General features: G+C 39.1%; 3 protein-coding genes across 3 annotated transcripts in view; 2 read left to right on the plus strand and 1 right to left on the minus strand.

The window, feature by feature from the left end:
* LOC6559664 (zinc finger protein 608) overlaps positions 1–25,750 on the minus strand; it is an 89,530-nt gene that overhangs the window by 16,358 nt on the left and 47,422 nt on the right. The window lies entirely within an intron of this gene.
* On the plus strand, positions 498–1,496 carry LOC6559344. The gene is made up of 3 exons (XM_001986941.2): positions 498–597; positions 653–805; positions 866–1,496. The coding sequence occupies exons 1-3, from the start codon at positions 523–525 to the stop codon at positions 1,205–1,207; spliced, it is 570 nt and encodes a 189-aa protein (XP_001986977.2). The 5' UTR covers positions 498–522; the 3' UTR covers positions 1,208–1,496.
* On the plus strand, positions 2,745–3,591 carry LOC6559197. The gene is made up of 3 exons (XM_001986942.2): positions 2,745–2,843; positions 2,899–3,051; positions 3,111–3,591. Exons 1-3 carry the CDS (start codon positions 2,775–2,777, stop codon positions 3,450–3,452), a joined length of 564 nt encoding a protein of 187 aa, XP_001986978.2. The 5' UTR covers positions 2,745–2,774; the 3' UTR covers positions 3,453–3,591.

Raw genomic sequence — 25,750 nt, forward strand, 5'->3', positions numbered from 1 at the left:
AATACAATACAATTGTTTAATATTTGCTGAGCATATACAAACTTTCGATAATTAAAGCTGAATCATAACTCGAAAAGTGGTTAAAAATTAATTCAAGTTTATCGAATTTATTCTTAATATTTGTGGGTTACTTAAGAATTGGGAGAATAGAGAAAATTTATTTACAGATCTTCAATTTTATACATTGTTTTATTAAACTTTTTATTATTTTATTATTATGTTTTTATTTACCATTTATAATTATGACCTAATTGTCATCAGATTAATGTAAAACAACGATAGATCGAGTAAGTAACCAATAAAGTTAAAATATTTTTAACAATGTTTTCACTGACATGCAAATTGTTGGCAATTAAATATTGAAAATGAGCTTGTAAACATGGCTATAATTGCAACAAATTTACAGATTTACAACATTAAATAGAGACTACTCTTCTAATCAGATGCAATGCGCGTAGCTTTATAAAGACAAGTACAATTAAATTGAGTTTAGAATCATTAGGTAACTTAAACCCAACCAAAATGAATGCACTTTTGCTGAGATCGACGACTATGACAGGATTGTTGCTCTTTCTATTTGTTGCCTGTAGCGCCGAGGTACGTAAAGTGTGTCGAGGACACTTGGTTAAAATAACCCTGTTATTTATTATAGCGCTATTGGGACTATGAGCCTCTGTCCATAACCACAAGCACAACAGATCCAACGAAATTGCGCATTGACGCAAAAACGGAACGATTGGGACGTGATGAATATGCTTTAACCATAAATTTTGACTTAAACTATGACATAGATGATACGACCATGGTTTGTATAGCATATTTCTGGCTTTATAAACGTATGCATTAAAAACAAGCAACAATTTAGATGGAGGCGATAGCCTTGCGGAGCCCAACGGGCAGTGAAGATGACTATAGGCCGATGCCCTGGAGCATGGAGAAACAGCCCTTCAATCAGGGTCTTAAGAACTATTACGCTGACATATTATATAAAAACTTCGGCCCCTGCTCGAACCTGCCGCTTCCCGAAAACGTTTACCCCGTTCCCAAGGATAAGTACAGGTTGGAGAAGTGTGTGATCTCTGGCGAAGGGATGCCCGAAGTGGCGCCTAATGGTTACTATAAAGTTATTTACAATGTTACCGGTGAAGTCGACTGGGCTTTGGTATGCATTGTGAAAGTATTCCAAAAAAATGATTTTATGGGTTAAAAAAAAATTTTTGTGTTTGCAAATGGAATATTAATTTTTAACAGAAATTTTAACAGTAAGGTCAAATTGTTTACAATAATTTGCGTTTAATTGTTTATGTACTTCTCTGAATAGCTTATTCAGCTATAATAAAAAAAAAAAAGTTTCAATATTCTATAAAATTAACAGTTCTTCGGCATATTATTATGACAATGAACAATTAGAAATCAAATAGTAAATATTTTGAATGTAAAAAGTTTATGAATATATATAAATAATATAATAAATGTTGCTGCTATCTTCACATACATTATATTAGGTATCTGTGGGATCAGATAGCTGCCTTAAATCGAATCGATATTTTATATAGCAAGTTTTAAGTCGACTAAATGAAGAATGAACAAAGAACACAACTATATTACTACGCAATAAGGCAGCTGTTTAATAGTTTCACCATTTCCAGGAACTGTCGTCTTTTCGTGTTTAGTTTACTGTCTTTGCCAAGTAATGGAAAAATTTATAATCATATTTATTTCTGGATTACAATAATTGGCCTGTAATTGCCGCCTATAACTAAATTGGATGCTAATTGCATGTCTTGTGTAATAGATATTGAAAAGCATTTCAGATATTAAGTGCTGATGTGATTTTATTAATAACTTGTTAACAATATAAACTGCCAGCTAGGCAGGAATCTACACCAATTTGGATTGTATAATCTGCTATATAAGGCACATACAATCTGACCACGGTTAATTAAAATAAATGGAAATGTTTTACTGCTTGCTGATAGCTATAACGCTGCTGCTATGCAATTGCTGTGCTGCGGTAAGCTGTGAAATATATATCAATTTTGAAAATATATAAAATATCAATAAAATATCGGAATTCAGTTGCGAGCCCAAATAAATTTAATATAATGTTGCACGTTAGACTGAATAAATTCTTTGAGAAACATTGCAATTATCCGGAACAACTGCGGAGGCAGTTGTTAACAACATGCAGTAAAGATAGGTCTTTGACAAATTGGAATTGAGCTAAGCCAATTTGGGAGAAATTACCAAAAGTAATGCATTCTAATGAATAGTTAATTAAAATTACATTTCTGACTCTGCCATATGCAATATATTCGTACAATAAATTTGTAATACAAATAAAATCGTTACTGATTTTATTCCAAGTTTAACGTGAAATGTTTCCATGGAGAGTGAAACGAAAGTGGTTTAAGAATTGAGGGCTGGTTTTACAGTTGAATAAATATAAAATCTATAAATATAAATCTATATTTCCGGGTTCATAATTCGCACACATTGCAATTTAAACAGCGACAAGCTCTATAATTTCGTGTGTGGCAAGTTGTATGTTTTAGTAAGTAACCAATAATGTTGAGATTAGAGTAGTCAATTACCTCATGAAATACATGCCATGTACACAAAGAGAGATGATCTTGTGAACACATCTATAATTGCCACAAAGGTACAGATTTACACAGTACAGACCCAATCAGATGCAATGACCATCGCTATATAAAGCACAATTCAATCGAACAGAGAGTCAGTGGACAACTTTAATTCAATTCAACTTTAAAATGAATTCACTTTCGCTGCTGGCATCCTTAAAAGGATTGCTGCTTCTATGTTCTGCCTGCAGCGCGTTGGTATGTAAACTGTGGGAAGGACACTAGGTAAGAATTACCCTATTCTTCATTGCAGCGTCAATGGGACTACGAGCCACTGTCCGTAACCCCGTACACATCAGATGAATCAAAGCTGTTCATGGAGGCAAAAACGGAACGTATGGGACGCGATGGATACGCTGTATCAGTAAAACTGGGAATTCACTATGACTTTGATGACACGACAATGGTTTGTATAGTATATCGCTGGCCTTATAAACAAATGCATTTAACTAAAAAAAATGTTAGGTAGAGGCAATGGGCTATCGGAGCTCATCGGGCAGTGAGGACGACTACACACCACTTCCCTGGAAAATAAATAGTCAAAACTATCGGACCTTTTTTGATGACTATTACGCTGATATGCTTTATAAAAACTTAAACCACTGCTCTGATCTGCCGCATCCCGACAACATTGATCCCTTTCCCAACGGTGATTACGAGCTGGATAAGTGTGTAGTCAATGGCGATGGCTTTCCTGAAATACTTCCTGAGGGTTACTTTAAAGTAGTCTTCAATGTTAGCGGTGAGGTCGATTGGGGCTTTGTGATCATTGTTAGAGTATTCAAAAAAACTGATTTAATAGGTTGAACGCATTAGAGGCACAGAAGACACATTTGTATCTGATATATTTCATTGTATTACTTAAAATCAAATATGTTAACAGAATTAATATTTAACCGAATATATACACCATATATAAAATTATATAAAATACACAGGCATAAAATGATTTTCATGTATTTTCTTAGTTTTTTTTTTTCACTCTTTCCAGATACTTGCGTATAAGAATTTTATATAATAATATGGGCGAATCAAAAAAATACTCGACTGATGATTGAAAATTACTCATTTATTAATTTTACGTCTTTTAATATTTCATGGAACGCATTGGAGGTAAATAAAGTATTTATATTATTGACCAGCATCAATAACTGAGTTCATTTAGTCATGTTTGTTTTGTTTATAAGCAGAACAGCTCTCAAGTTGATCTTGATAAGACTTTTCATGTAGTGGACTTTCTGCACAAATTATACAATTATATGTGTTACTATATTCTACACATTTAGCTATAAAAAAAAGTAGACATCATCTGACCTGTATATGTTTCTGCTCCTATAGAAACAACCGATATAAAAATTGTGTCATCGAAATGTTCATAGTCATATTTATCACCACTTCTGATACAATAAAACTACACAAATGTGGTATATTTAAATTACAGCTAGTCGTGAACCAATAAACAGATAAGATAATCGTTCTTATATTTTTATAACTATTTCCAATATTCAAATCATCTCTAACAAAGTATAATTTTATATAATTTTAGCTTCCACTCTGACTTGCACCATCCAAATGGTTTTACTTGGAGTCTCCCTCTGGAAATATACACATTTGTATACCATCAATGGGTGTTCTCTTGTACTCAGTATTTTTCAACTAGATTTGACAGATTATATAATAAATGGGCTTATTCGTTGCATTGCAACATAGTTGCATATGAAATAGCATGCTGCTAATTAGAAATGCGGATTGTTGTCTAGTCTGTTAAATATGGAATACATTTTAAACCATTTATGTAATCGAATGCATGAATGAAAAATTAAAAATGAATTAAATCTGATAAATGCCATGTCAGTTTTAACAACGCTAATTGCAGCAGTGCAACTCTCAGCTATTTGCCAAATATATTATAAGCCAAACTGGTCGCAGGGACGAGTTAAAAGATAACTTTTGAAAATGTATTTTCGCTTGTTTGTCAGTGGCAGTTGTTCATTTCAGTCAACATGCCAAATAAATTAGGACTGTTACCGATATTTTCATGTGCACGATAATTAAATTCAAGTAAATATTTGATGTATTCCCGAAACAATACTAATTAATATAAATTACAGGGAATAGCTATATAATTAGCCATATTAATATTTAAATGGAAAAAAGGCAATATTTATATTTCACTTGAAAGTTAACAGCTAGCAGTTGAAACATTTATTTGTAGGTTTACAAATTTCTAGTTTCTTACATCGGCATATCCAATATAAATTCGGGGAATTTGTGGTCTGCTTTAAAAGGGTTTAACGTACTAAATTGCTAGTGGACCAAATAAATAGTTTGTGGGCGTTTCGAGCTGCCTGCCTGCTGTGCACAACTGTAACACATTCCAGGTGAGTTTTCTGAAACCCCCGTCCGGATTCGTGTCGTGAAAGGGCCTGCCCAAATGTGGCAGCCAGGTAAAAATTAACTTGCAGCAGCTGTTGCTTGTTGCAGTTGCACTAGTTGTTTGCAAACAGCAACTCAACTTTAGATCTAGTGTGACAAAAAAAAATAAAAAAAAATAGTTTTAACACTCAAATAGGTGGTGGGGCACATTTGAGACTAGCTGGGGCAAGGAAACAGGCTAACAGTAAAGCAAAATGCATATGTATATACGGGACTACAAGAAGAAATGCCTGACAAAATGTCGCCGTGCAAATGCAATTCGAGTCGCATTTCAAGTGAAAACTCGGCGCAGTTGCTGGCTAATTTATTGCAAATTGTTTAAGCGATGACGACGACCGAGTTGCTGCTGCTGTTGCTACTACTACGTTGGAATTATTGCAAGTTGTTGTTGTTGTTGTTGTTGTTGTTGTTACTGTTGCTGTTGGGGCTCGCTGTGGCTGTCAGTCGATGACAGGCGGCACACTGGCCGTATCCACAGGCGCGATGTTGCCGCTGTTATTCATAGATGAATGCATGGAAAATGCCGTTTTAAAGATTGGCCCGACTTTTAGGGTGAACCAAAGGCTTGCGGAATTCCAATTAGTTAGTTTCAAGTCAGGCAAGCATTTGTGGGTCGCCAGTTAAAACAATGCCAAATAGTTTATTAGCTAGGACTAATACTGAGACAAAGTTCACTACTAGGCACTTTCTACTAAACCAAATTGAGTTGTAATAGAAAGTAGCGACGAAATTCTTAACAATTTTGTATTCCTAACTCAATTTTACTACACTTTGCTCTTTTATATTTGGTATTTCATAGTTCATTGAATTTATTTGAATTTGGTAAGTTTGTTACAAGTTTTTCATATTGTCGTCCAATATTTTTTGTCGATTCCTTAAGCAAGGAAACAATAAAGATTAATAAAGCTTTCATAATTATTTAGATGCAAAACTGAATTGGCGGATTAACTAAAATGAAATCGCAATTCAAGAAATTTACTTTGCTTATTTGATCGGTGCAAACTCTTTGCAAACCATGTCCAGCCTAATTTGCATGCACGCATGTAGCAGTTGCAGTTGCATTCGTTCGTGCCACAAACACAGAGCAGTTCATTGGCAAAGTCAGCAGCAAACACGAACATTTTAACGGGCTGACAATATCAGATTGTTATCTGGCATAAAATAATTACAGCGCATTAATGCAGACAAAATTGTTGCCGATGGCAAAAGTTTTTTCAGTCTGCCAATTTGAGTGGCAATAAAAGCGCGTGTGCGCAACGCCAGCAACTGTGCAACAGCAACAGCAACAGCAACGGCAACACAACGGCAACATTCGTCTAGTGGCTGGCCAAACTGCGCTAATTAACCAAAAACGCAGCCAATTAGTTTGGCTAACACCGCAACAGCGCAAAGCGGTTTAAATCCAGGCGAAATGCAAACGTGTTGGCATGTGTCAAATATAAAAGAAAACCTGTTTTACGCATGCAAGTCGGAAAAGCTGACAGAATCTCTGACTTGGCTAGTTAGTGTCGATAATTGTGGCAGTTCCCGACAAGAACTGATAATTGATATATATATGGTGTATAATTGGTCAAAGATAATAATTGAAATATCCGAAAATACTGTCATTGCCAAGCTTATGCTCACTATAATAATTATGTTTAAATATAATAGTTAAAATAGCCAAAAATACTGTCAATGCTAATATAATGATAAAAGATTTAGGCTACTTATTTGTGATGAGGCGTTAAAAAATAATTAGGAGTATTTTTAAACTCTACATTTAAACAATCATCTCGATTTTAAATTGTTGTTATAAACTCCATCAATGATTGTTTTATGTTGTGGCATAATGTGGCATGTTATCTACTAAATAATGACAACTCGTTGGGTAACTACTGTTCAGCATTTTAATTACGCTTAATAAATCAAATTTATCACTGATTGCTTGCTGATATGGAAACAGACAAAATTTATGATTTAATTGATGAAAATATAAATTAATTAAACACGAAAATGAAATATAAAAAAAAAAAAACAGATTTTAAATGTAAATCATATAGCATATTCAAATCCCAAGTACTTGTAATGAATATCACAATATAAATCATTAAATTCAATGCATACACATACACATACATGTATGTGAACATGCAACAACAAACATAAATATTGACTGCATGCATGCTATGTGCCCCGAGTTGGACAGCAGTGCACAGTTGGCAACACTGGTCGGGGTCTGGTCAGCATTTGTAAATGAAATCAATTTTAAAGCAGAGGAGAGCTTTGCATATCAGACAAGAACGATGCGGCTATAATAAACAACCGAGCAACAGTGCGAAAGGATGTGTTGAGGGCAATTGGGGGGGAAAGAGAGGTGGCGGCCAGTTGGTCGACTGCAAAGCTTGTTAAAATTCATGTAATGCATTAACTGAGAACAACAACCACAAATTACACAGTCAGCCTGGCGGGCCATCAGTCTGTACGAGAACCCAGAGCCAGAGTCAGTGCCAGAGCCAGAGCCAGAGCCAGAACCGGAGCCGGAGCCGGGGCCAGGTCAGGGTTTTGGCCAAAACCAATGTCCAAACGACCAAACGGCCGACGGCCGACGGCCTGCAATGAAAAGGCAATTAAAGCGCAGCAGGCACAGACTCGAAACTCAAACTCAGACTGAAAACCAAAACTCGGAGATGGAAGCCAGGCGCTGGGCTCACTAGTTGTTATTGTTATTCTTGCTGCTGCTGCTGCTGCTGCTGTTGTTGTTGTCGTTGTTGTTGTTGCAGCAATCAATTGCATGCTTCAATGGACAAATATACGAGCATAGAGCGACAGAGACAGAGTATGAGAGGGAGAGAGAGTGGCACAGCACAGATAGACATGGCTGATATGAACGTAAACGCAAACGCAAACGCTTCGTCGTTGTCCATGTCGGACAGTGTTGTTGAACAGACAGACAGACAGACAGACAGACAGACAGACTAGCTGGCTAGATGGACTCAACTAGATAAAGGCCTCGCCAACCATCAACGGCACCAAAAATAGGAGAAAACAAAAAATATATTTAAAAAAAAAAAAAGGGGAAAAAGAAAAAAGATCACCATGCGCCGCATTTGGCATGCTTGGCTGAGAAGCTGGGCAAAGAGTCATGCTCTCTGGTCTCTCCAGTCTAGTGTGGCATGGCCCGGTCTATTGGATTGCGTCTCCGTTTGCGTCTTCATTCGCTATTGCTGTTACAAGTCAAGTGGAACGGCAAAAACTTGTTAACTTTTAGCTGCAAAAGGTTCGACTAGAGTGGCCCAGACCAGAACCGATTCCGGGCCACGTTGAGTCAATCAAGCCTCAGTCGTTGCTATCGTTGCTGTTGCCGCTGTTGCTGTTGCCGCTGTTGCTGTTGTTACTGTCGGGGCGTCAATTAATCAAGTGCGGACGCACTCGTCGTCGCAGAAGGCATAATCATTGCAATCAAGTCATTTACCTGCAGTGCTGCACTTACATATAAGCGGGATAGAGACAGAGAGTTTGACAAATCGCTTAACTGTCAGTTTGCAGCAATTAACACAGCAATTCGAGAGACGAACGCCTTAAAAACAAAGTCCAGAAGCCTTCGACTGTATCGGAACTAATGAAATGAAAATTTAACCTTTACATTGACTTCCAATTAAAATTCTATGCCACTATTCACTCTCGTCAGAGATTGAGCTCAAAATTGAAGAAGAAATAAGGCAAATTAAACCCATGATATTCATTCTGAGCTTGTTATTATGTTAATTTCAACTTCCATAACTTTCGACCATTTCAATTTCAGTTTCAGTTTTGTTTGTTTCAAGTTTTCAATGTTTCTCTGCTTTTTTCTTCAGCAATAAACGGCAGCCGAGTTGCCTCACAAACAACAACAAATAATGCAAATCACTTTGCTGAATTTCGGAGTTCATTTTTCAAGCTATTTGCATGCTCCGCACTCAAAAAAGCTACAAAATTGGGTATATGAAATAATTTTGGCTTCTAAATATAATGAAATGAATGTTATTGGAAAGTTTTTGATTTGTTTATTTGTTCAATATGTTCAAAATGTGCCAGACTTCTTCAGCATATGCAATATGATATTTAGCGATATTTTGTCCAAATTAACCTATGCAAAGCCTACAACTTTTCAGCTCAATCTCATAATTGAAGAAGAATTACCGATGATTAAATTGTGTTCGATACATGTCATTTTTGAACCTTGAAGAATATGCAACTAAAAGCATTATTCACTTAATTTGATGGTGTTAACATTCTTCAGTTATCAGTCACGTTTCAGTGATTTTCACATGGTGAAAATTAAATAAATAGTTTATATTACTGGGTATCCTTATAGTTGAAAAGGTCGAAAGGGTTTTTACTTCTGCCGCAAAATTTCTAGCAATCTACTGTCTCAAGCCTCCATATCCCTCCCTCTCTCTCTCTCTCTCTCAGGCCATTCGTGCAACGTTCTATGCATCCTCTGCGCATTGTTAAAGTGCTTTGGTCTGCTGTCCTCGGGGCCTTTTGGCTGCAGCATACTTTAGGTTTTATATTGCACAAAAGGCACAAAAGCCACAGACGACGACGATGACGACGAGGAAAAGAAGTAGTGAAGAAGCTGCGGGGCAGCTACGATGCCCAGACGTTGCCAGCCAACAGACACACACACAGAGAGAGAGAGAGGGAGAAGACAGAGTGAGGGAAAGATGGAGGGAGAGATATAATACATTCAGTTTTTGCTTCCATCTTTGCCTCTATGGCTGATGAAGTTGAACAATTTCCGAGATGATGGCAGGCAGCACAGGCAGCATGGCATAGCATGGACAAAGTCGCAACGTTCATTTAGTTGCCGCTGCGGCAGCTACTAGTAGAGATTTGCATAGCGCCCGCAGCTTGCTACCTCCCTGCATCACTTTTGGGGGCATCAACAAGTAATCAAAAAGTGCGACAACTTTTTTTTTATTTTCCACTTAACATTTTTCTACGCTAATTTATGATAGGCGCCCCTTGAACAGACTTTGTGGCCGCCTGGCTAAATGCTGTTGGTAATTAAATTCGCAAGAAGGGTCGGACAGAAATGGTTGACATTGCAGAGATTTCACAATATTTCACAATATTACATAAGATACATTGTTAACCAAATAGTTGTTAAAGGGTTCAAATGAAGCGTGACTACATCTTTTCCGCTTCAAGTTAAATGTAATTGAAATTAATTTTAATTCATTTGTATTCCCTCGTTTCCGACCATTTCAAGTGTTGAGTTTTCTTTTCGCTACTTTTTTTTGTTTGTGGAATTTTTGTATTGCACTTTGAAGTAGCGTTCGGGGAAGGGCAGCAATTTGCACTGGCAGGCAACAACAACAACGACAACAACAATAACAGCTGCCCCACCATCCCCTGACCGAAATCAAGGCAATGAGCCAAACTGGCAGCAGCAGCAGCAAACACATGGCCATAATCTCGAGACTCTTCAGCTTTCAGCTACAGTTGCGAGTCTTTCACTTTGCTGCCTGCCTTTCTACAGGCCTTCATACCACATGGTGGAGATTTATGAACGCCTTTTGCGCTTTAAATTGAATTCAATATTTTGCCAGTGTTCGCTCTGCTGCAAGCCATTTTCATGTTGCCCCCACCAACTAACCAACCAACCAACCAACCAACCAACACAACCAGCAGCAAGCAACTACAAATTTGTTAAACAACAACAAAGTTTTCGTTGACAGTTGCATTTTATGGCCTGGCACATTTCATTGCTTTCTTTCCTTGCTTTTATTTGTTGCGCTCTGTGCGCTTTCTGGCTAAAAAAAAAAAAAACAACAAAAAAAAATTGGTTTTCCTTTTACCTCTTTCGAGTGTGTGGGTGTAAAAAAAGGTGTGAAAGGTGGCGCGCCGAGTGGCCACCGTGGCGTAAGGCACACAATTGAGTTGTTGTTTCTTTTTTCCTTCCTTGTTGTTGTTCTTGTTGTTCAAAAACACCATAAAAATAGTTACCTGCAAAGATAGTGAAGAAAATACAAAGATTTAGTATTGTTTGAAAATCTTTAGTAAAGAAAATCTTTAGTTTATCAAAGTATTCAACATTTTCTTTGTTTTTACGGATTTTAAATTAATAAAATGGAACTCAAATCAGCTCAGGAATAATGTGAATCGAAGCAAATAATTAATAAATATAAATAAAATCAATTTCCGCACTGATTGAGCTGTGAGAGTTGAAAGTTCGATCAAGCCAAATTTACATAATTATTGGATCCCGAAATAAATATTATTCTCTGAACTAGTATTTGTTATAGAAAAGTATACAATTGAAATGCAAAATATAGCTTGAAAACAAACTAAGCATCAACAATAAGATATGCATAATAAAACCAGGGGACTTTCAAGTTTCGCAGAATTATTTTTTCCACAAATTTGATAGTATTGTCCACAATTTTATAACATGTTGCACTGAAACGTATGCCACGTATTGCGATATTTTGGCTAAAACAAATTAGCGGAGTTTTTCTTTGTTTCGCACAGTTTTGGGCGATTGAAGTTCATGTGCTGCAATTGTTTGCAGTTGTTACTGTTGTTGCTGTTGCTGTTGTTGTTTTGGTTTTGGTTGTTGTTGCTGTTGTTGCTGTTGCAGTTTCAGTTGTTGCCGTTGGGTGCAATCATCATTACAAAGTGCTGAGGTGCAGCGCTCTGGTGGCTGTCAAGATAAGTTGCGCTCCTCTGGCGTCTGGAGTCTTTTTTGTTATTGCAAGCGAAATCTGCAAGCTGATTGAGTCTGGCCTGGCAGTTAACCAGCTCACAGTTTGGAGTTTCAGTTCAGTTCAGTCAAGTCAAGTCTCGGGCTCGTCAAGTCAGGCGAAAGGTGTGCAACACTGATTCCGCCGCACTCTACCCCTACACCGCACAACAACAAAGTAGCAGCAACAACAACAGCAACAACAGCAACAACAACAGCAACAACAACAGCAACAACAACAACAATGACGCCCCACTGAAAACTCAAAATGTTTTCGTTTGAGTGCACAAAACGCCGACGAGCTGCTGCTGCTGCTGCTGCTGTTGTTGTTGTTGCTGTCGTCTCGCCTCGCCTGGCGATTTTCATGTTGTCGTTGTATTGCGTTGTATATATACATATATATATATATATATGTATGTGTATATATTTTTTTTGTGCTGCCATACAATTTTTGCTTTTATTTCGTTTATTTTTTGCACTCCCTCTCCCTCGCTGATTCGCCCGTCAATTCAATTTGAAGCCATTTAGCATCAATTTGCAGTAATTTGACGTATAAATTATGTCAAATTGCCGAGCAGCTTGTCATTGGGTGTATTCTGTAGGCAGTTGTTGTTGTTCTCACTCACTCACTTAATGCTTGTTGCTGTTGTTGTTGTTGTTGCTGTTGTTGTTGCCTTTGCACCTTTTTTCAATGACCGCTCACACACAGATTGGCTCAGGTAGGGAGCGAGATGAGAAGAGATGTGAGAACGACGAGCTGCGAGCTGTGAGCTGTGAGCTGCGGCGAGCGTAGGTTTCAGCTCAATTCCAGTCAGATCCATTGTGTTTTTTTTTTGTTTTTTTTTTTTGTTTTTCTGCTGCTCTTCTTCTTGCTTCTTTATATCGGACACGTTTCGCACTGTGTGAATTTTATTTTTGCTTGTCGACACAAAAGAATTTCACTTAACACACACACACACACACACATGCACGGGCAGCAAAGCAGACACGGCGACACATGGATGCCGAAAAAAGGGTCCAAAGACCCGAACAATAATAACAACAACAACAACAACAACAGACTCGAGTCCGACACTAAAAGTGCCCATAAAAAGACCCGATATTTTGCTTGTGAGCGCGCTGAGTTTGGAGGGGAAAAGAAAATGAAACCAGCAGGCGCAGCATAGGCAGCAGCAATCTTTACGCTTTTGTGAATGTTAACATTTAAAAGATATCATCGAAAAATTCACTGGAAATGTGCCCAGCTACAATACAATACAATAATAAAGGTAAAAAGAGAAACAACGTGAGGAGAAGACGAAGACGAAGACGAAGAAGTAGCGCAAGATCAACTTAGTTATGTATCCCTTTGTGTGTGTGAGTATGTGTGTGTGTGTGCTTGTTCCCCTCGAGTTAGGGCTCAATGTTGCTGAGCGTTCTCCCCCCGTGTATTTTGTCGCCTCTTTTGTGCGGATGAGTTGCTGTTCACGCGTCGTAAACTCGGTAGCCGATGCCAAACAGGCGCTACAACAAAGACAATGGAAGAGCAGCAGCAACAGCAGGAGCAGCAGCAACAGCAGCAGCAGCAACAGCAGCAGCAGCAGCAACAACAACTGCAGCAGTGAGTCAAAAGTTCCGCATGCGCCGCCGTTGCATAGGTGTTTTGCCTCATCAGTGTTGCCAACTTTTGACACGCAAATATAATCAGCTAGTTTTAGAGTGCAAACACAGGTGCAACATCTAATTAATTGTTGCAAATTATGCTTTGTTTATAAATAGATATGCGTTTAATCATTAACAATAATAATAATTAAGATTTATGTCATTTTAAAAGCCAAACTTTAATAATAAAAATAAATAAGACAACAGTGGTCATCGCCACACCTCCTGCATTAACCCTGAGGCACATCTGAATGCATGTTTGCTTGGCTTTCGTTTCCAGCTCTTTGAAGAATTTCATTTGCATTTTAATTAAGTGGATGAGCCGCCAAGCCAGGCCGAGCCGAGCTGAGCTGATCTGAGCTGACGGTGAGGGTGGGGCTCACTCGAGCAGCAAAACTTTATTATCTGTACAAGCAATTATGCATATCATAAAACACTTTAAACATTAATGAGCCAACAGCAAAGGCAACCGGCAAGGCAACGGCAGCGGCAAAGTCAGACCCAAAAGGCTAAGACTGCGCCCAGTCAGCTGGGCACAGAGACCAATTCAGTGCGCTCAAAAGCACGTAGCTCGTAGCTCGTTTATTCATTCATCCACTTACAGTGAAAGAGCGAGACAGAAATAGAGATTGAGAGAGGGAGTAAGAGACAGAGAGAGAGAGATAGAGAGAGGGAGATGGACACCCCAAACGCCCCCAACTGTTTCGGTTAGTCGGGGCAAAGTCAGCATGTTGCCACTTTATTGCCTGCTTTACATTTCTGTTAGTTTAGTCCGCCGCCTTCCGGCTACAAAACGGCATTACGCCCATCTATGTCTATGTATGTATATGTTTGTGTGTACATATGTATGTGCAGATGTGTGTGTGTGTGTGTGTGCTTGTCTGTGAAATCGTGTTATGTTTTGCGGCTAAATTAAAATTCGACTTAATCGCTTAAACATTTAAGAGGCGAGGCAGGCCTAAAGCAAAAGGCAACATCAGCAGCAACAGCAGCAGCAGCAACAGCAGCAGCAGCAGCAGCAACCACAGCAACAACTACATAGAAACTACTGCTGTGTGGTTTTTGTTTTATTTCTTCTTCATTTGTTTTGTGCATGCGCAGCGCAGTCGCAAAGCCAGCAGCAGCAGTAACAGCATATTGCTGTCCCGCTTGAGTGAGCTCTGAGCGCCATAAACAAACATGGCTGCTCTCTCTCGCTCTCTCTCGCTCTCTCTCTCTCTCCTGCTCGCATCTTTGCCAGCGAGCAAGTGCAGCGCAGTCGATTGAGAGAGCCACCGAACTGTGTCTGTTCGAAAGTGGAGTTTTCGAGAGTGCCGAGTGAAGTTTCGAAGAGTCGGTGAGGGGAAGAGCGTGTGTGTGAGAGGAAGAGAGCATGGCGCGTTTTCACGTTGCTCGACGACGACGTTGTTGTTGCTGTTGTTGTTGTTGCAGTTGCCTGGCAATATTTAGCCTCAAGGGCCGCACAATTCAAATGTTAATTAAAATCTAAAAGCTTTAACTGTGCAAATTGTAGCACACAGAAGCAGCCACAGCAGCAGCAGCAGCAGTCAGTTTCACAATGATTTATCTGCCTCTGCCTGTCAACGTTGTCGTTTGTCATTTTAATAAAATACAAATTATTCAAATTGTATCTATATAAATATGCACATATTTTTGTCATTTGATTCCAGCTCGTTTAGTTGTTATTAATAAATGAGTTGCTTTGGCTGCTGACAGTTACAAATAAAGAAAATGCAATGGGCCAAGACCGCTATGCGCCTTAAGAATAAAAGTTTATTTAGTGCAAAAATTGTTTATACGATTGGGGCTGGGCTAAATCATGAGCCAGCCGCAAATGCAATTGGCCATAAAGCAATGGCAATATAAACATGTATCGCGTATAACACACATAATGTATATACGTATATATATGGCCATAAAAACAACAGCAGAAACGGCAACAACAGCAACTGTTGTCCGATTGTACAGCAGCAACTTGTTTCCATTTCAATTAACTGCTGCAGCAGTGGCCATAAACTCAAATGGCTCACAAATATACGTAATATCAAACACAACACAAAGTAGCTATGAAAATGCCTTAACACAGATTTATTGTGTATTTCATTTTGACTAAAGCCAATTTTTGGTTTGGCTCTGGCTGTGACTGTGGCTGTGGGCGAGTTGCCAAACATCGACGAATATTATTTGACGAAAAACTGGCGCAAAGTTTTCGCTTTGCACTTGAGTTGAGTTTGCAGCACAACAACTTTACCCAAAATCTTTCGACCGATAGCTGAAATCATTGAACGTTGTTAGGCGAAACAGCAACAGCAACAACAACAGCAACAATAAGCAAACAGTTGCCACATTAATAGCTGCTGTGTTGTTTATAATAATTGGATTTTGATGAGTGTGTATTGTGTATAAATTTGAGTGCATATTTCGTTGCATGATTAATTATCTGCTGAGCATTTAAATAGTAAACACGAACTGAATCTACAAATTAAATTCACTACAAAAAACGTCAACTTTTATATTAAATTCAATATATTTAAGCATTTTATTCTCTTTTTTTTTTTGCTTTCGTGTATTTTGGCTTCCTTTTTCATGTTGTACAACTTGCAATGTGGCCAGGTTGTTGTTTTCTTTTCTTTTTTTTGTTTTTTGTGGCACTATAGTTTAGCATGCAACCAACATTCAGCAGCAGCTAATGCGCTGGGCGTGTCAAGTTGCCCGGTGCCACAAACAAGCAACTTGACAACGTTTTCTGTGGTTGTACATATTTCATTTTCGTTTTCGATTTAGTTATTATTTAAGTAGCAACATTTTTGTAATGCATAATTTGCAAACCGTTTAACGCGACTTTGACATGCAACATTTTGTTTGAATTTACAACAAGCCACAAAAAACACAAAAAGAAACGAAAATCCAATCGAAAGCAGACGAAAGACGAAAGAATTCTAATTGAGGTGCGCAACATGCGAACAACATTAACAACAACAACGTTAGCAGCAGCAGCAGAAGCAGCAGCAGCAAAATGTTGCTGATAGTAATCAACATCAATTAAAACAGCTGTCTGTCTCGCCCTGTTGTTGTTGTTGTTGTTGTAGCCGTGTGTAATTATATTTGTTGTTGTTGTTGTTGTTGCCTTTGCCATTATAATCAACATTCACCTCATAATAATCATCATCATCATCATTCTTGTTGTCGTTGTCGTTGTAGACTAACCAACTGAAGCATTGCAATTGTAGTTGCTGCTGCTGCTTGTACTGCTGCTGCTGCTGCTGCAAGCAACATGTTGCTGCTGTCAGCTATGTGCTTGCTTTGGTCGCCTGATGGCAACTGTTGATAATTATAATCCGCTTGTGGTTAAAATGGTGTTGCCTACCTTACTGGCGATAAGCTCGTATGAATAATTATGTTGCCAGTTGGCGAGTTGTTGTTGTAGTTCTTGTGGTAGTTACTTGCTGCTGGCTTCTGTGATGTTGGTGGTGATGATGATGGTGGTAGTGGTGGTGGTGGTGGTGCTGCTGCTGCTGCTGCCTGTCACTGTTACTGGCCAATGCGCGACAACTCATGAATAATTAATGCACTGCATGCTGCTGCTAGTGCTGCTGCTGTAGTTGCTGTTGTTGCTGTTGTGGCGCTGTTGTCGTTGCACGGCACCAGCTTGTTCTTTGCTGCCTGCTTGCTCGTTGAAATATATTTTCAATTATAGCAGGAAATCGTGAATTATACCGACTCTGCCAGCATTTTTGCGCCTGAGTAGCTGCTAGCTACTGCGACTGCTGCTAGCGCTGTTGTAGTTGGCTGTTGTTGCTGCCCAGTTGGCTGATGCTGTTGTTATATTATTTTGATTAAACTTGACACGGTCCCTTGTCAGCGTCGCCTTGTTGACGACCGAAGCATCATCGTCATTGTCGCCTCACGCAAATATTTAATAAATACATAAGCGACGACAACAAAAGAGCAAAAAAAAATATTTGCTATAGCAACGCCTTTTGATGATGCCGACAATAATTAACACTTGAATAGCAGCAATGCAGCAATATCATCACAAAAGGACACAACACAACAAACCAAATCAACTGTGTGGCAACTATTCGTTGTCAACTTAATTTGCATGAAATGCACACAACACACACACACACAATTCTCACCTTAAATTAAAAAAGCATTATTCAGTTTGCCTAAACGGCAAACTTCGACGGTTCGGTGCACAATTGGCACTTGAAAGGCATCAAAGCTATCATCAGAGCAGATCCGTACAATGGCAAATCACTGCAGCACAAGAACCACAGCCAGACAAAAGAAACAGACAACCAGGAAAAAAGAGGGTTTGAGGTCGGGTTGAGTGTTAGAGATGGGCAAAGTGACCCAACGAGTCGAAAATTTCAATGTATTTATGATTTTATATGACAAAACATTCTATACATCATTTAACACGATACAAAACATGTTTCTGTGTGCTCAAAGGGTTCCTTTGAGGAGTAAGAAATGGTTTTGGGAATATCCCTCATATTATATGGGCTTAACAGATGCCTTTAGACACACATAAATGTTCAGAAAAGCTGCTGGCAATATAATTTATTATATTTATCGAATAAGTTTTTATTTTTCCTTTTAATGTGTTTAGTGCTTTTGGAAACGTAGCTAAATTGGAGGGACAACTTAAAGCGCCCTGCAATCAATTTTGTTAACCAAATTGACATTGATTTCTTTTTATGATGTGCGATAATTTTACTACATTTTATGATTACAAGAAAGTTCAGTTGCAGTGAATAGCAATAAACACGACTCAAAACTACAATAAACACGACTCAAAACTACAATAAACACGACTCAAAACTACAATAAATCCGACTTCAGAGTCAAATCTACAATAAGCACTTGAAGAATCCAAGCTGCAATAAAGAACTGAACAAATACAATAAAGACTGAAAGCTCAGAGCATATTGTAATTGCATGTTTTACGCTTTACTATTTATGTGGCTGCATTTTCTTACAGTTTTTTTTTTATGCACAATATAAGATAATTGCAGGTATTAAAGCAGATTCTTGGTAAGTTTATAAAAAAAAAAAAAGTTACTTATGCAGTGAGTAAGGCACGAAACACACCCGACTCATCGCTACTTGGTGGTGGTGGTGGTGGTGGTGGTGGTGGTGGTGGCACTCTCCGGCTGTGCATCAGTCATTCGGGATGCTGCAACCTCTGTGTTGGCTGCTCTGTGCACTTGGGCATTGAATTCCATTTCATTCCATTCAAAAACGAAACGACAAAACTGCCGACTGTTTGTCATACCAAGTGAAATGGCTTACAAGCATTTCTTCTTCCTCACAACCCCTGCCACTCTCTCTCTCTCTCTCCTCCCTCCTCTCTCGCTCACATATTTATTTCTCTCTGTTGCTCCCCTTCTCTTTGGCGAGGCGTGTTGAGGTGTGCTTGGGCGATAGCATCTTGCATAAAATTACTGGCAACAGCAAGAAGGCAGGCAGGCAGCCAGGCAGCCAGGCCAGGCAGTCAGACAGCTACCACCAACAGCAGCAACAGCAACAGCAACAGTAACAGCAACAACAGCAGCCACCAGCAGCGTCGAGTTGGCCGCCGTTTGTGCCGTCTGATGCTGTGCCACTGATAGCCTCGAAATTGTTGGCAGTTGCAATTTGCTGTTTGGAATTTTAAGCGAGCCAACAATGAAGCTGAGATGGTCAGCAACGGAGCAGCGGAGGCAACAGAAGGGAAACATATACAGACAGTCAAGATAGGAACATCATTCTCATGCTCATCAGCAACAGCAACAGCAGCAGCCGCAGCAGCAGCAGCAACATCAGAGTTGGAGTTAAGGCGATTGCACATAAAAGTCAGCAGGCGGTGTGGTGATGTGTTGCTCCTGGCTGGCTGACTGCTGCTGCTGCTGCTGCTTCTACTGACTGTTTCCTGCCCCTCACTACTTCCCCAACCAGCTAACACCCCACCACAAGTCTTGCTGCTGACTGCCTGCCTGCTGCTGCTGCTGCTTCGTTTGCATTTTATTTCAGTATTTTTTATGCTGCTGCTGCTGTCTTTCAGTTTTGTGCGCTGTTTTGTTCATTTCAATTCAATTTTTCTTTTCTTTTTTTGTGAAGAGTGGATTATATTTCGTTGAGCGCAAGACCGAAAAGAAAAATTGAAGCAACATCAGCAGCAGCAGCAGCAGCAGCAGCAGCAAAAGCAGCAGCAGCGCTTGAAAAACAAATGCCGTGCAAAAATCGAAATAAGATATAGTCGGCAGCGGCAGCAGCACGATTTATGTTAATCAGACAACAGCAGCAGCAGCAGTTGGAGTTGGCTGCACAACAGGGGGAGGGGAGGGAAAGCAGCAACAGCTACAGCAACAACAGCAGCAAATGCATTCAATCATATTTTATCTTGGCACAGTAGTCCGCTGCTATGGCTGCAAACTTGGTTATTATGTATCGCTTAGATACTTGGCGCACTTTCGGATTGCTTTGAACTGAACATGGGGGAATGGGGGTGGGGTTCCAGAGTTTTCTGGAGCAGCGCCAGCGCCAGAGCGCAACTTTTGAATTATTATAGAGCTCGTCGAGATCTTGGGCCACGTTTTGTTTCCTTCTATTTTTTTTTATTTTTTTTATTGGCATTTGTTTGCGGTCGTCGTCGTCGTCGTCGTCGTCGTTGCTGCTGCCTGTGGTGAGATTTCAATTTGATTCGTTATCGATTTGATTTCAATTTGCCAAATGGTTGGCTGCTATTTGCTGTCGCTGCTGCTGTGTTTGCTGGGTGAAAGTTCGTTTTTCCTTTTTTTTTTTTGTTTTTGTCTTATTCGTTATTGCTTTCAGTTACTTTGTTAATTTAAATGGCATTGCGAATGGGAAAGTAATTGGCTGAGAATTGTGAAATGCAGGCAACTGTCAATTGAACAGCACCCTGCCAAAGCGAGAGATGGAAAGAGAACACTAAACTTTTAAAGCTATTGTTACATGGGAAAGCTGTTTAACATTAAATTTAAAATTTAACTGAGCTTCAATTGAGTCAGCATTTTGGACAATATTAACATATGAAATGTTTAAATGTGAGTCTCATACTAAGCCACAATTGTATGAATATTGTTGGTTTTAAACAAGTTGCTGGGAACTATAAAATAATAGATACGCACTGAAAGAAATGCATTTGCATATCACAATTACATCACTTTGTGATATTTAATCATATCATACTTACAATAGGGCAATTTGAGTGGGACTTGATCCAATTAAATACGAACCTGCAACGGGAAAAGCGGAAAGAAAACAATTGTTAATGAATTTCAATTGACATACTGCATATTTGATATACATAAATATTTGCGAACGACTTATTTGCATTTCATTGCAATGAACAAATGACACAAGCCTTGCCACCTCACCTCACCTCACCTCACCTCATTCGGCATGCAAATGAAAGCAAATAAATATGGCATTAAATGCACTTAGCAATTGCATAATTTACTTGCTTCAACTTTTTCTTAAGAAGGCATAACAGAAGCCGACCAAGGATGAGGTGGAGGCGGAGGAGGAGGAGGCACGGGCTAACAGCCACACCCACTCAACGCACAACAACTGACATAAAACATTTAGTATAAAATGTGCATTTCGCTGTTTGCCAGTTTTTGTTTGGTTTTCTTGATTGTATTTTTGCTTGAAGGCGGAACAAACAAAACTTAAAACAAAGTGCGAAAATAAGCCAAGACCCCTTAAGTTGTACTAGGGTGACTCAGGCAGAAAAGGGGGGGACTGAGTTAGAGGTGCAGTAAAAGGCCATATATATAATGTTAAAACACTTGAGACTTGCAAATGTAAACGTTACGTGAAATACGTAGACAAAGTCAAGACCTAAACTGCCGTGAATTATGAAAGAGGACTGAAATCAAGACAAACCTAAAATACAACAAAATATCGAGCAATTATTCATTTTTAGTTCACTCTGAGTTCTGCCTGTGTTAATCAGTTGTTAACAGTGTATCTCAAAAATAACATATTTGGTTTCATTACTTTGAGTTTTCCCCATCTTTTTGCTACACTTGAATTTTTTGTTTTGAATCACCCTAATCCAGGGGCCAGCAAATGCACAACTGGCTATCCAAGGATAAAGCTGGCAAGCTGGCAAACTGGCGAATTGGCAAACTGGCGAATTGGCGAACTGGCCAACTGGCGAATTGGCGAACTGGCCAACTGACACAAAAGGCCTTTTCGATCGTCGGACAGTGCCCAGAAACGTTGGCAGACTTTCTGACTTGTTGGGCTGGCTCTTTTTCAGCTTCTTCTGCGCTTGTTGTGCTTCTTCAGCATTGTTTCTGGTTCCGCGCCCAGAAAATAAAAATAATAATAATAAGAAAAAGAGAACGAAACAATATATAAACAGTTGTGCCATTTTTATTTTTATTTTTATTTTTTTGCACATTTCATGCGCTTTTTGCTCCGGATGTGCTGCATAAAAACGCTGCACACACACACACATACACATAAATATATGCTGCACACACACACATACACATAAATATATGCTGCACACACACACACACACACAGCACATAGCAATTTAAGAAAAAGTAGGAAAAAAATGTATAATTTCAACAAAAGCAGCCAAAGAAACTGGCACAAAAACGCCGGCGAGTGTTTTTTTTGTGGATGTTTTTATTCTTATTTTAACATGCTCCTCTTCACATTGTTTTGCTGCACATTCTGCAACCCCAAGCCCTGCACACTCGCCCACCCTCTCAGGCCACCCTTCCCCATACCCTTCACTTCCCTGTCATGCCATGCTGTTGCCTTTTCATGTTTTTGCTGGCAAACTTGGCAAAACTTTTGGCCTAAAGGCGAAATGCGTTTTTGATGCTGTTGCCCCAACTCTACTCATTCTTCCTCTTCCTTGCCTCTCTCACCACTCACTTAGCGCATCTGGCTTATGTGGGTGGACGGGGTTGGTGGGTAGGTGGGTAGTTGGTTGGTTGGTTGGCTTGGATGGTTGCATTGCGCTTAGCCATGTGCTGTGGACAAAAAGTTTAAGCATTATGTTGCTGCCAATTATGTTTACTGTTTCTTCTTCTTCTTCGTCGTCTGTTCTTTCATGCAAATCCACACGCATAGATACCGATTTCCCTTAACACCCAAACACCGACCACCCTTCTCAGCCCAGCCCCTGGCCCTGCCCCCGTGCAATCTGTCGACCCGTTGAAACTCTTGGAAAATTGAAACAACTTTTGCAATTACTTTCCGCAAACAAAACAAATGTGCGCAAGTCACGCAATCCGCTTGCCACACACACACACACACACACACACAGTCACACACACACAAGCAGCCACCAGTGTTGCATGACGTTCGAGGTGGGTTGTGGGACGAGAGCGGGACCAAAAACAATAATTACACAGCATTGTTCATGCATACATTCCATATAATTATTATGACAATAACGAGACACAAAGAGGGGCTGATCAAAAGCAGCAGGTGAGAGTTGTTAAGTGGGCGAGGATTGAGGGAGATGGCCTCCAATATGAGATTACTGTTCGCCTGGTCAATTGCTTAAATTGCTTGATTGAACTGGAATTAATTGAGCTATGCGATAGATATAAGATAAAGACTTATTCATTTTGTTTTCTCGATATTTAACAAATGAAATATCCAATGCTTAAGCTGCTGTCAAAACGTTTAAAGTTAGTTTATCATATGAGTGACAATTTGACAACTCTTCAATTTATCAAGTATCATTTGCCGTTGAACTTTTGCTGATTTCATAATAAATATCCTTTATTATTATTAAACTTGAATTGACTAACTCGATGCTCGCCTGAAAGGCCATGATAAATTTGTTGAAAATCTCGATTTTTGTGTTTAATTTAGTTATTGTGTTTGTGGATGTGGATGTGTATTGTGTGTGTGTGTGTGTGTGAGTCAGTTTGAATGCCGTTTCTCATAACGAAAACAATATTTTAATTGAAAATTGATTGTAATGCTGAAAATGCTCACACACACACACACATACACACACACTTGCATTGTGCATGGTTATGCATTCATATATGTTATGTGGCACGTATGCATTTTATGTGGTCGAAGGGAGTCCTTGCCAGCAAGTTTCGCACACATCAACTTTACTGGTCGGTCCTTGCGGCTATGCTGCAATTTTATTATTACGTTTATTTGACTTGACCCGATGGATATGCATACATAAGCAGTTTCCTGCCAACTGCCAACTGCCAACTGCCAAAACACACAGACACACAACACAACATACAACACACACACACAACACACACAAGCAAAACCCCAACGAACAGCAGCAACAACAACCACATTTGCATATTGCAAATTTCATTGTTGGCTGCTGCTGCTGCTGATGCTGCTGCTGCTGCGGATGGGTCGTAAATCCTTTAGCCGCAGCCACGCCCACACTGCCACTCTGCCACACGCCCACCCGCATAGCCAACAACTATTGTTGGTTGATTGTTCGACTCTGTCTGTTGTGGCTTGCAAATTGTGCATGAGTGCAGATCTCATCTCATCTCATCTCATCTCTTCTCACTCTCTCCTCTCGCTCACATTTTCCCTGTCTCTCTCTCTCTCTCTCTCTCTCTCGTTCAGTCGGTTTTAAGCTGCTGCAGTCTCGGTTAAATTGGATTATGCAATTCCCAGGGTGCACAGTTGAACACATTTACCAACTGCAGACACCTCCAGGCCACTTGTCCACCTGTCCACCGGTCCTCCTGCCAAATGGAGCACGCAATTTCATTAGTTCCTTTGTTTCTGACTGTGTCCGTCTCTTTCGCCTCGCCGTCTCTCTGCCACTCTCTGTATTGGCCAATAATTCAATTAGGGCCTTTCATTTAATGTATCAAGCAACTTGCTAATTTCAATTTAGTATCATTTTGTTGGTAATCGAAACAAAACCTTTGCCCGAGGAAATTTTAGTAATTAAATTTGTACTCAAATTGGGCTGCATGAGAGCTTTAATTACGTTGCTCACATTCGATAATAATAATACTGATTTCCAATCAATTTGTTTAAATCAACATTATACAAATTGATATTGATCAAATGAGCTCATCAATTGCATTACTCACATGGTTTTGTTGATAATTTCAATAAACTGTTTATTATTTAACAATCAGCAAAACCATTGCATTTAAATGAGATCTGTAATGTTAATGATATATGAGTGATGAGTGATATACTCAAATTTTGTTGTAATTCTTGTATAATACTTTTAGTTATTGATACAAAATTATTTATATGCCATGATTAAAGCCAACAGTTCATCGAGAAATATATATATATTTTAAATATTTTGATTAGAAACTGTTTTACGTCATTTCCTTGACAATATTGCAGTTCTCAGATCAGTTTTGTTTATATTTTTTTATTCATTTTCAGCGTGAGTCACGAATTGTTGGATTTGCCACTGTTTATTTTGGAATTCCAATCGTTGCATTTGCCACACACAACATCCAGTCACGTAGCATTCGAGCGAACCGAAGGACCCGACAATGTCAAATTCATATCCTCGTTTAGAGACTGGCCACTTTACGTGGCTTATGCGCAATTATAAATCAACCAAAAAGTAATCAAAATCATTATTCGCTTCGCTGTAAATTGTTCCCGTTAAGCAAAATAAACGTTTTGCTCTGCAAATTGTTTTCTTTTTTTTTTTTGTGAATATTTATAAATACAAAAAAAACCTCCGCCCACATTGAGTTCAATGTCTTTGGCCCCGACAAAAATAGACGTCAGCAAATAAATGTGCGGTTTGTCCACTGAATAAGTGAGCGAATGAATGAATGACTAACTGAATGAATGGCTACTAAATTTCAATTAATTGCAAAATAAATTCAAAACAAATTGGTTTTGTTATATCATTTATTTTTACACATGCATAACACGTGGGCAAATAAAACAATACAAAAAAATAAAAAACAAAAAAAAACATTTGCATTGTTGTGCTTTGTATGCAAATTTTATCGCTGGGCCACCCAATTGGGTGGCACATGTGCTAAAGCATTACGCGCACTGTAACTACCACTTAATATAAGCCGCTCCAGCGGCCTCTCCTCACACACCCCTCACCCCTCAACCAGACCACTTCTGTATACACCTGTCGTATAACAAAACGGAATTCAACTCGTTGCTGCTCCGCTTGTTTGCATTTGTACATCATAAATAATGTAAATTAATTAGGTATGGAATTTATTTCACACTGCCCACTGAAAGTGTGCGCCCACACACACACACACACACATATACACACATATACGTGCATAGATAATTATATATTAGTGAGTGCCTGGCAATTTACGCCAAAATGCCG

The sequence above is a fragment of the Drosophila grimshawi genome, unplaced genomic scaffold, assembly GCF_018153295.1.
Source record: "Drosophila grimshawi isolate 15287-2541.00 unplaced genomic scaffold, ASM1815329v1 contig_1369, whole genome shotgun sequence".
Taxonomy (NCBI): Eukaryota; Metazoa; Arthropoda; class Insecta; order Diptera; family Drosophilidae; genus Drosophila; species Drosophila grimshawi.

What these genes read in the sequence shown, in the direction of transcription:
- LOC6559197 (XM_001986942.2), top strand. Translation starts at nt 2,775, where the DNA reads ATGAATTCACTTTCGCTGCTGGCATCCTTAAAAGGATTGCTGCTTCTA. An exon ending in GTTCTGCCTGCAGCGCGTTG is followed by an intron (nt 2,844 to 2,898) that starts GTATGTAAACTG and finishes TCTTCATTGCAG; the next exon opens with CGTCAATGGGACTACGAGCC. An exon ending in ACTTTGATGACACGACAATG is followed by an intron (nt 3,052 to 3,110) that starts GTTTGTATAGTA and finishes AAAAAATGTTAG; the next exon opens with GTAGAGGCAATGGGCTATCG.
- LOC6559344 (XM_001986941.2), top strand. Translation starts at nt 523, where the DNA reads ATGAATGCACTTTTGCTGAGATCGACGACTATGACAGGATTGTTGCTC. An exon ending in TTGTTGCCTGTAGCGCCGAG is followed by an intron (nt 598 to 652) that starts GTACGTAAAGTG and finishes TATTTATTATAG; the next exon opens with CGCTATTGGGACTATGAGCC. An exon ending in ACATAGATGATACGACCATG is followed by an intron (nt 806 to 865) that starts GTTTGTATAGCA and finishes GCAACAATTTAG; the next exon opens with ATGGAGGCGATAGCCTTGCG.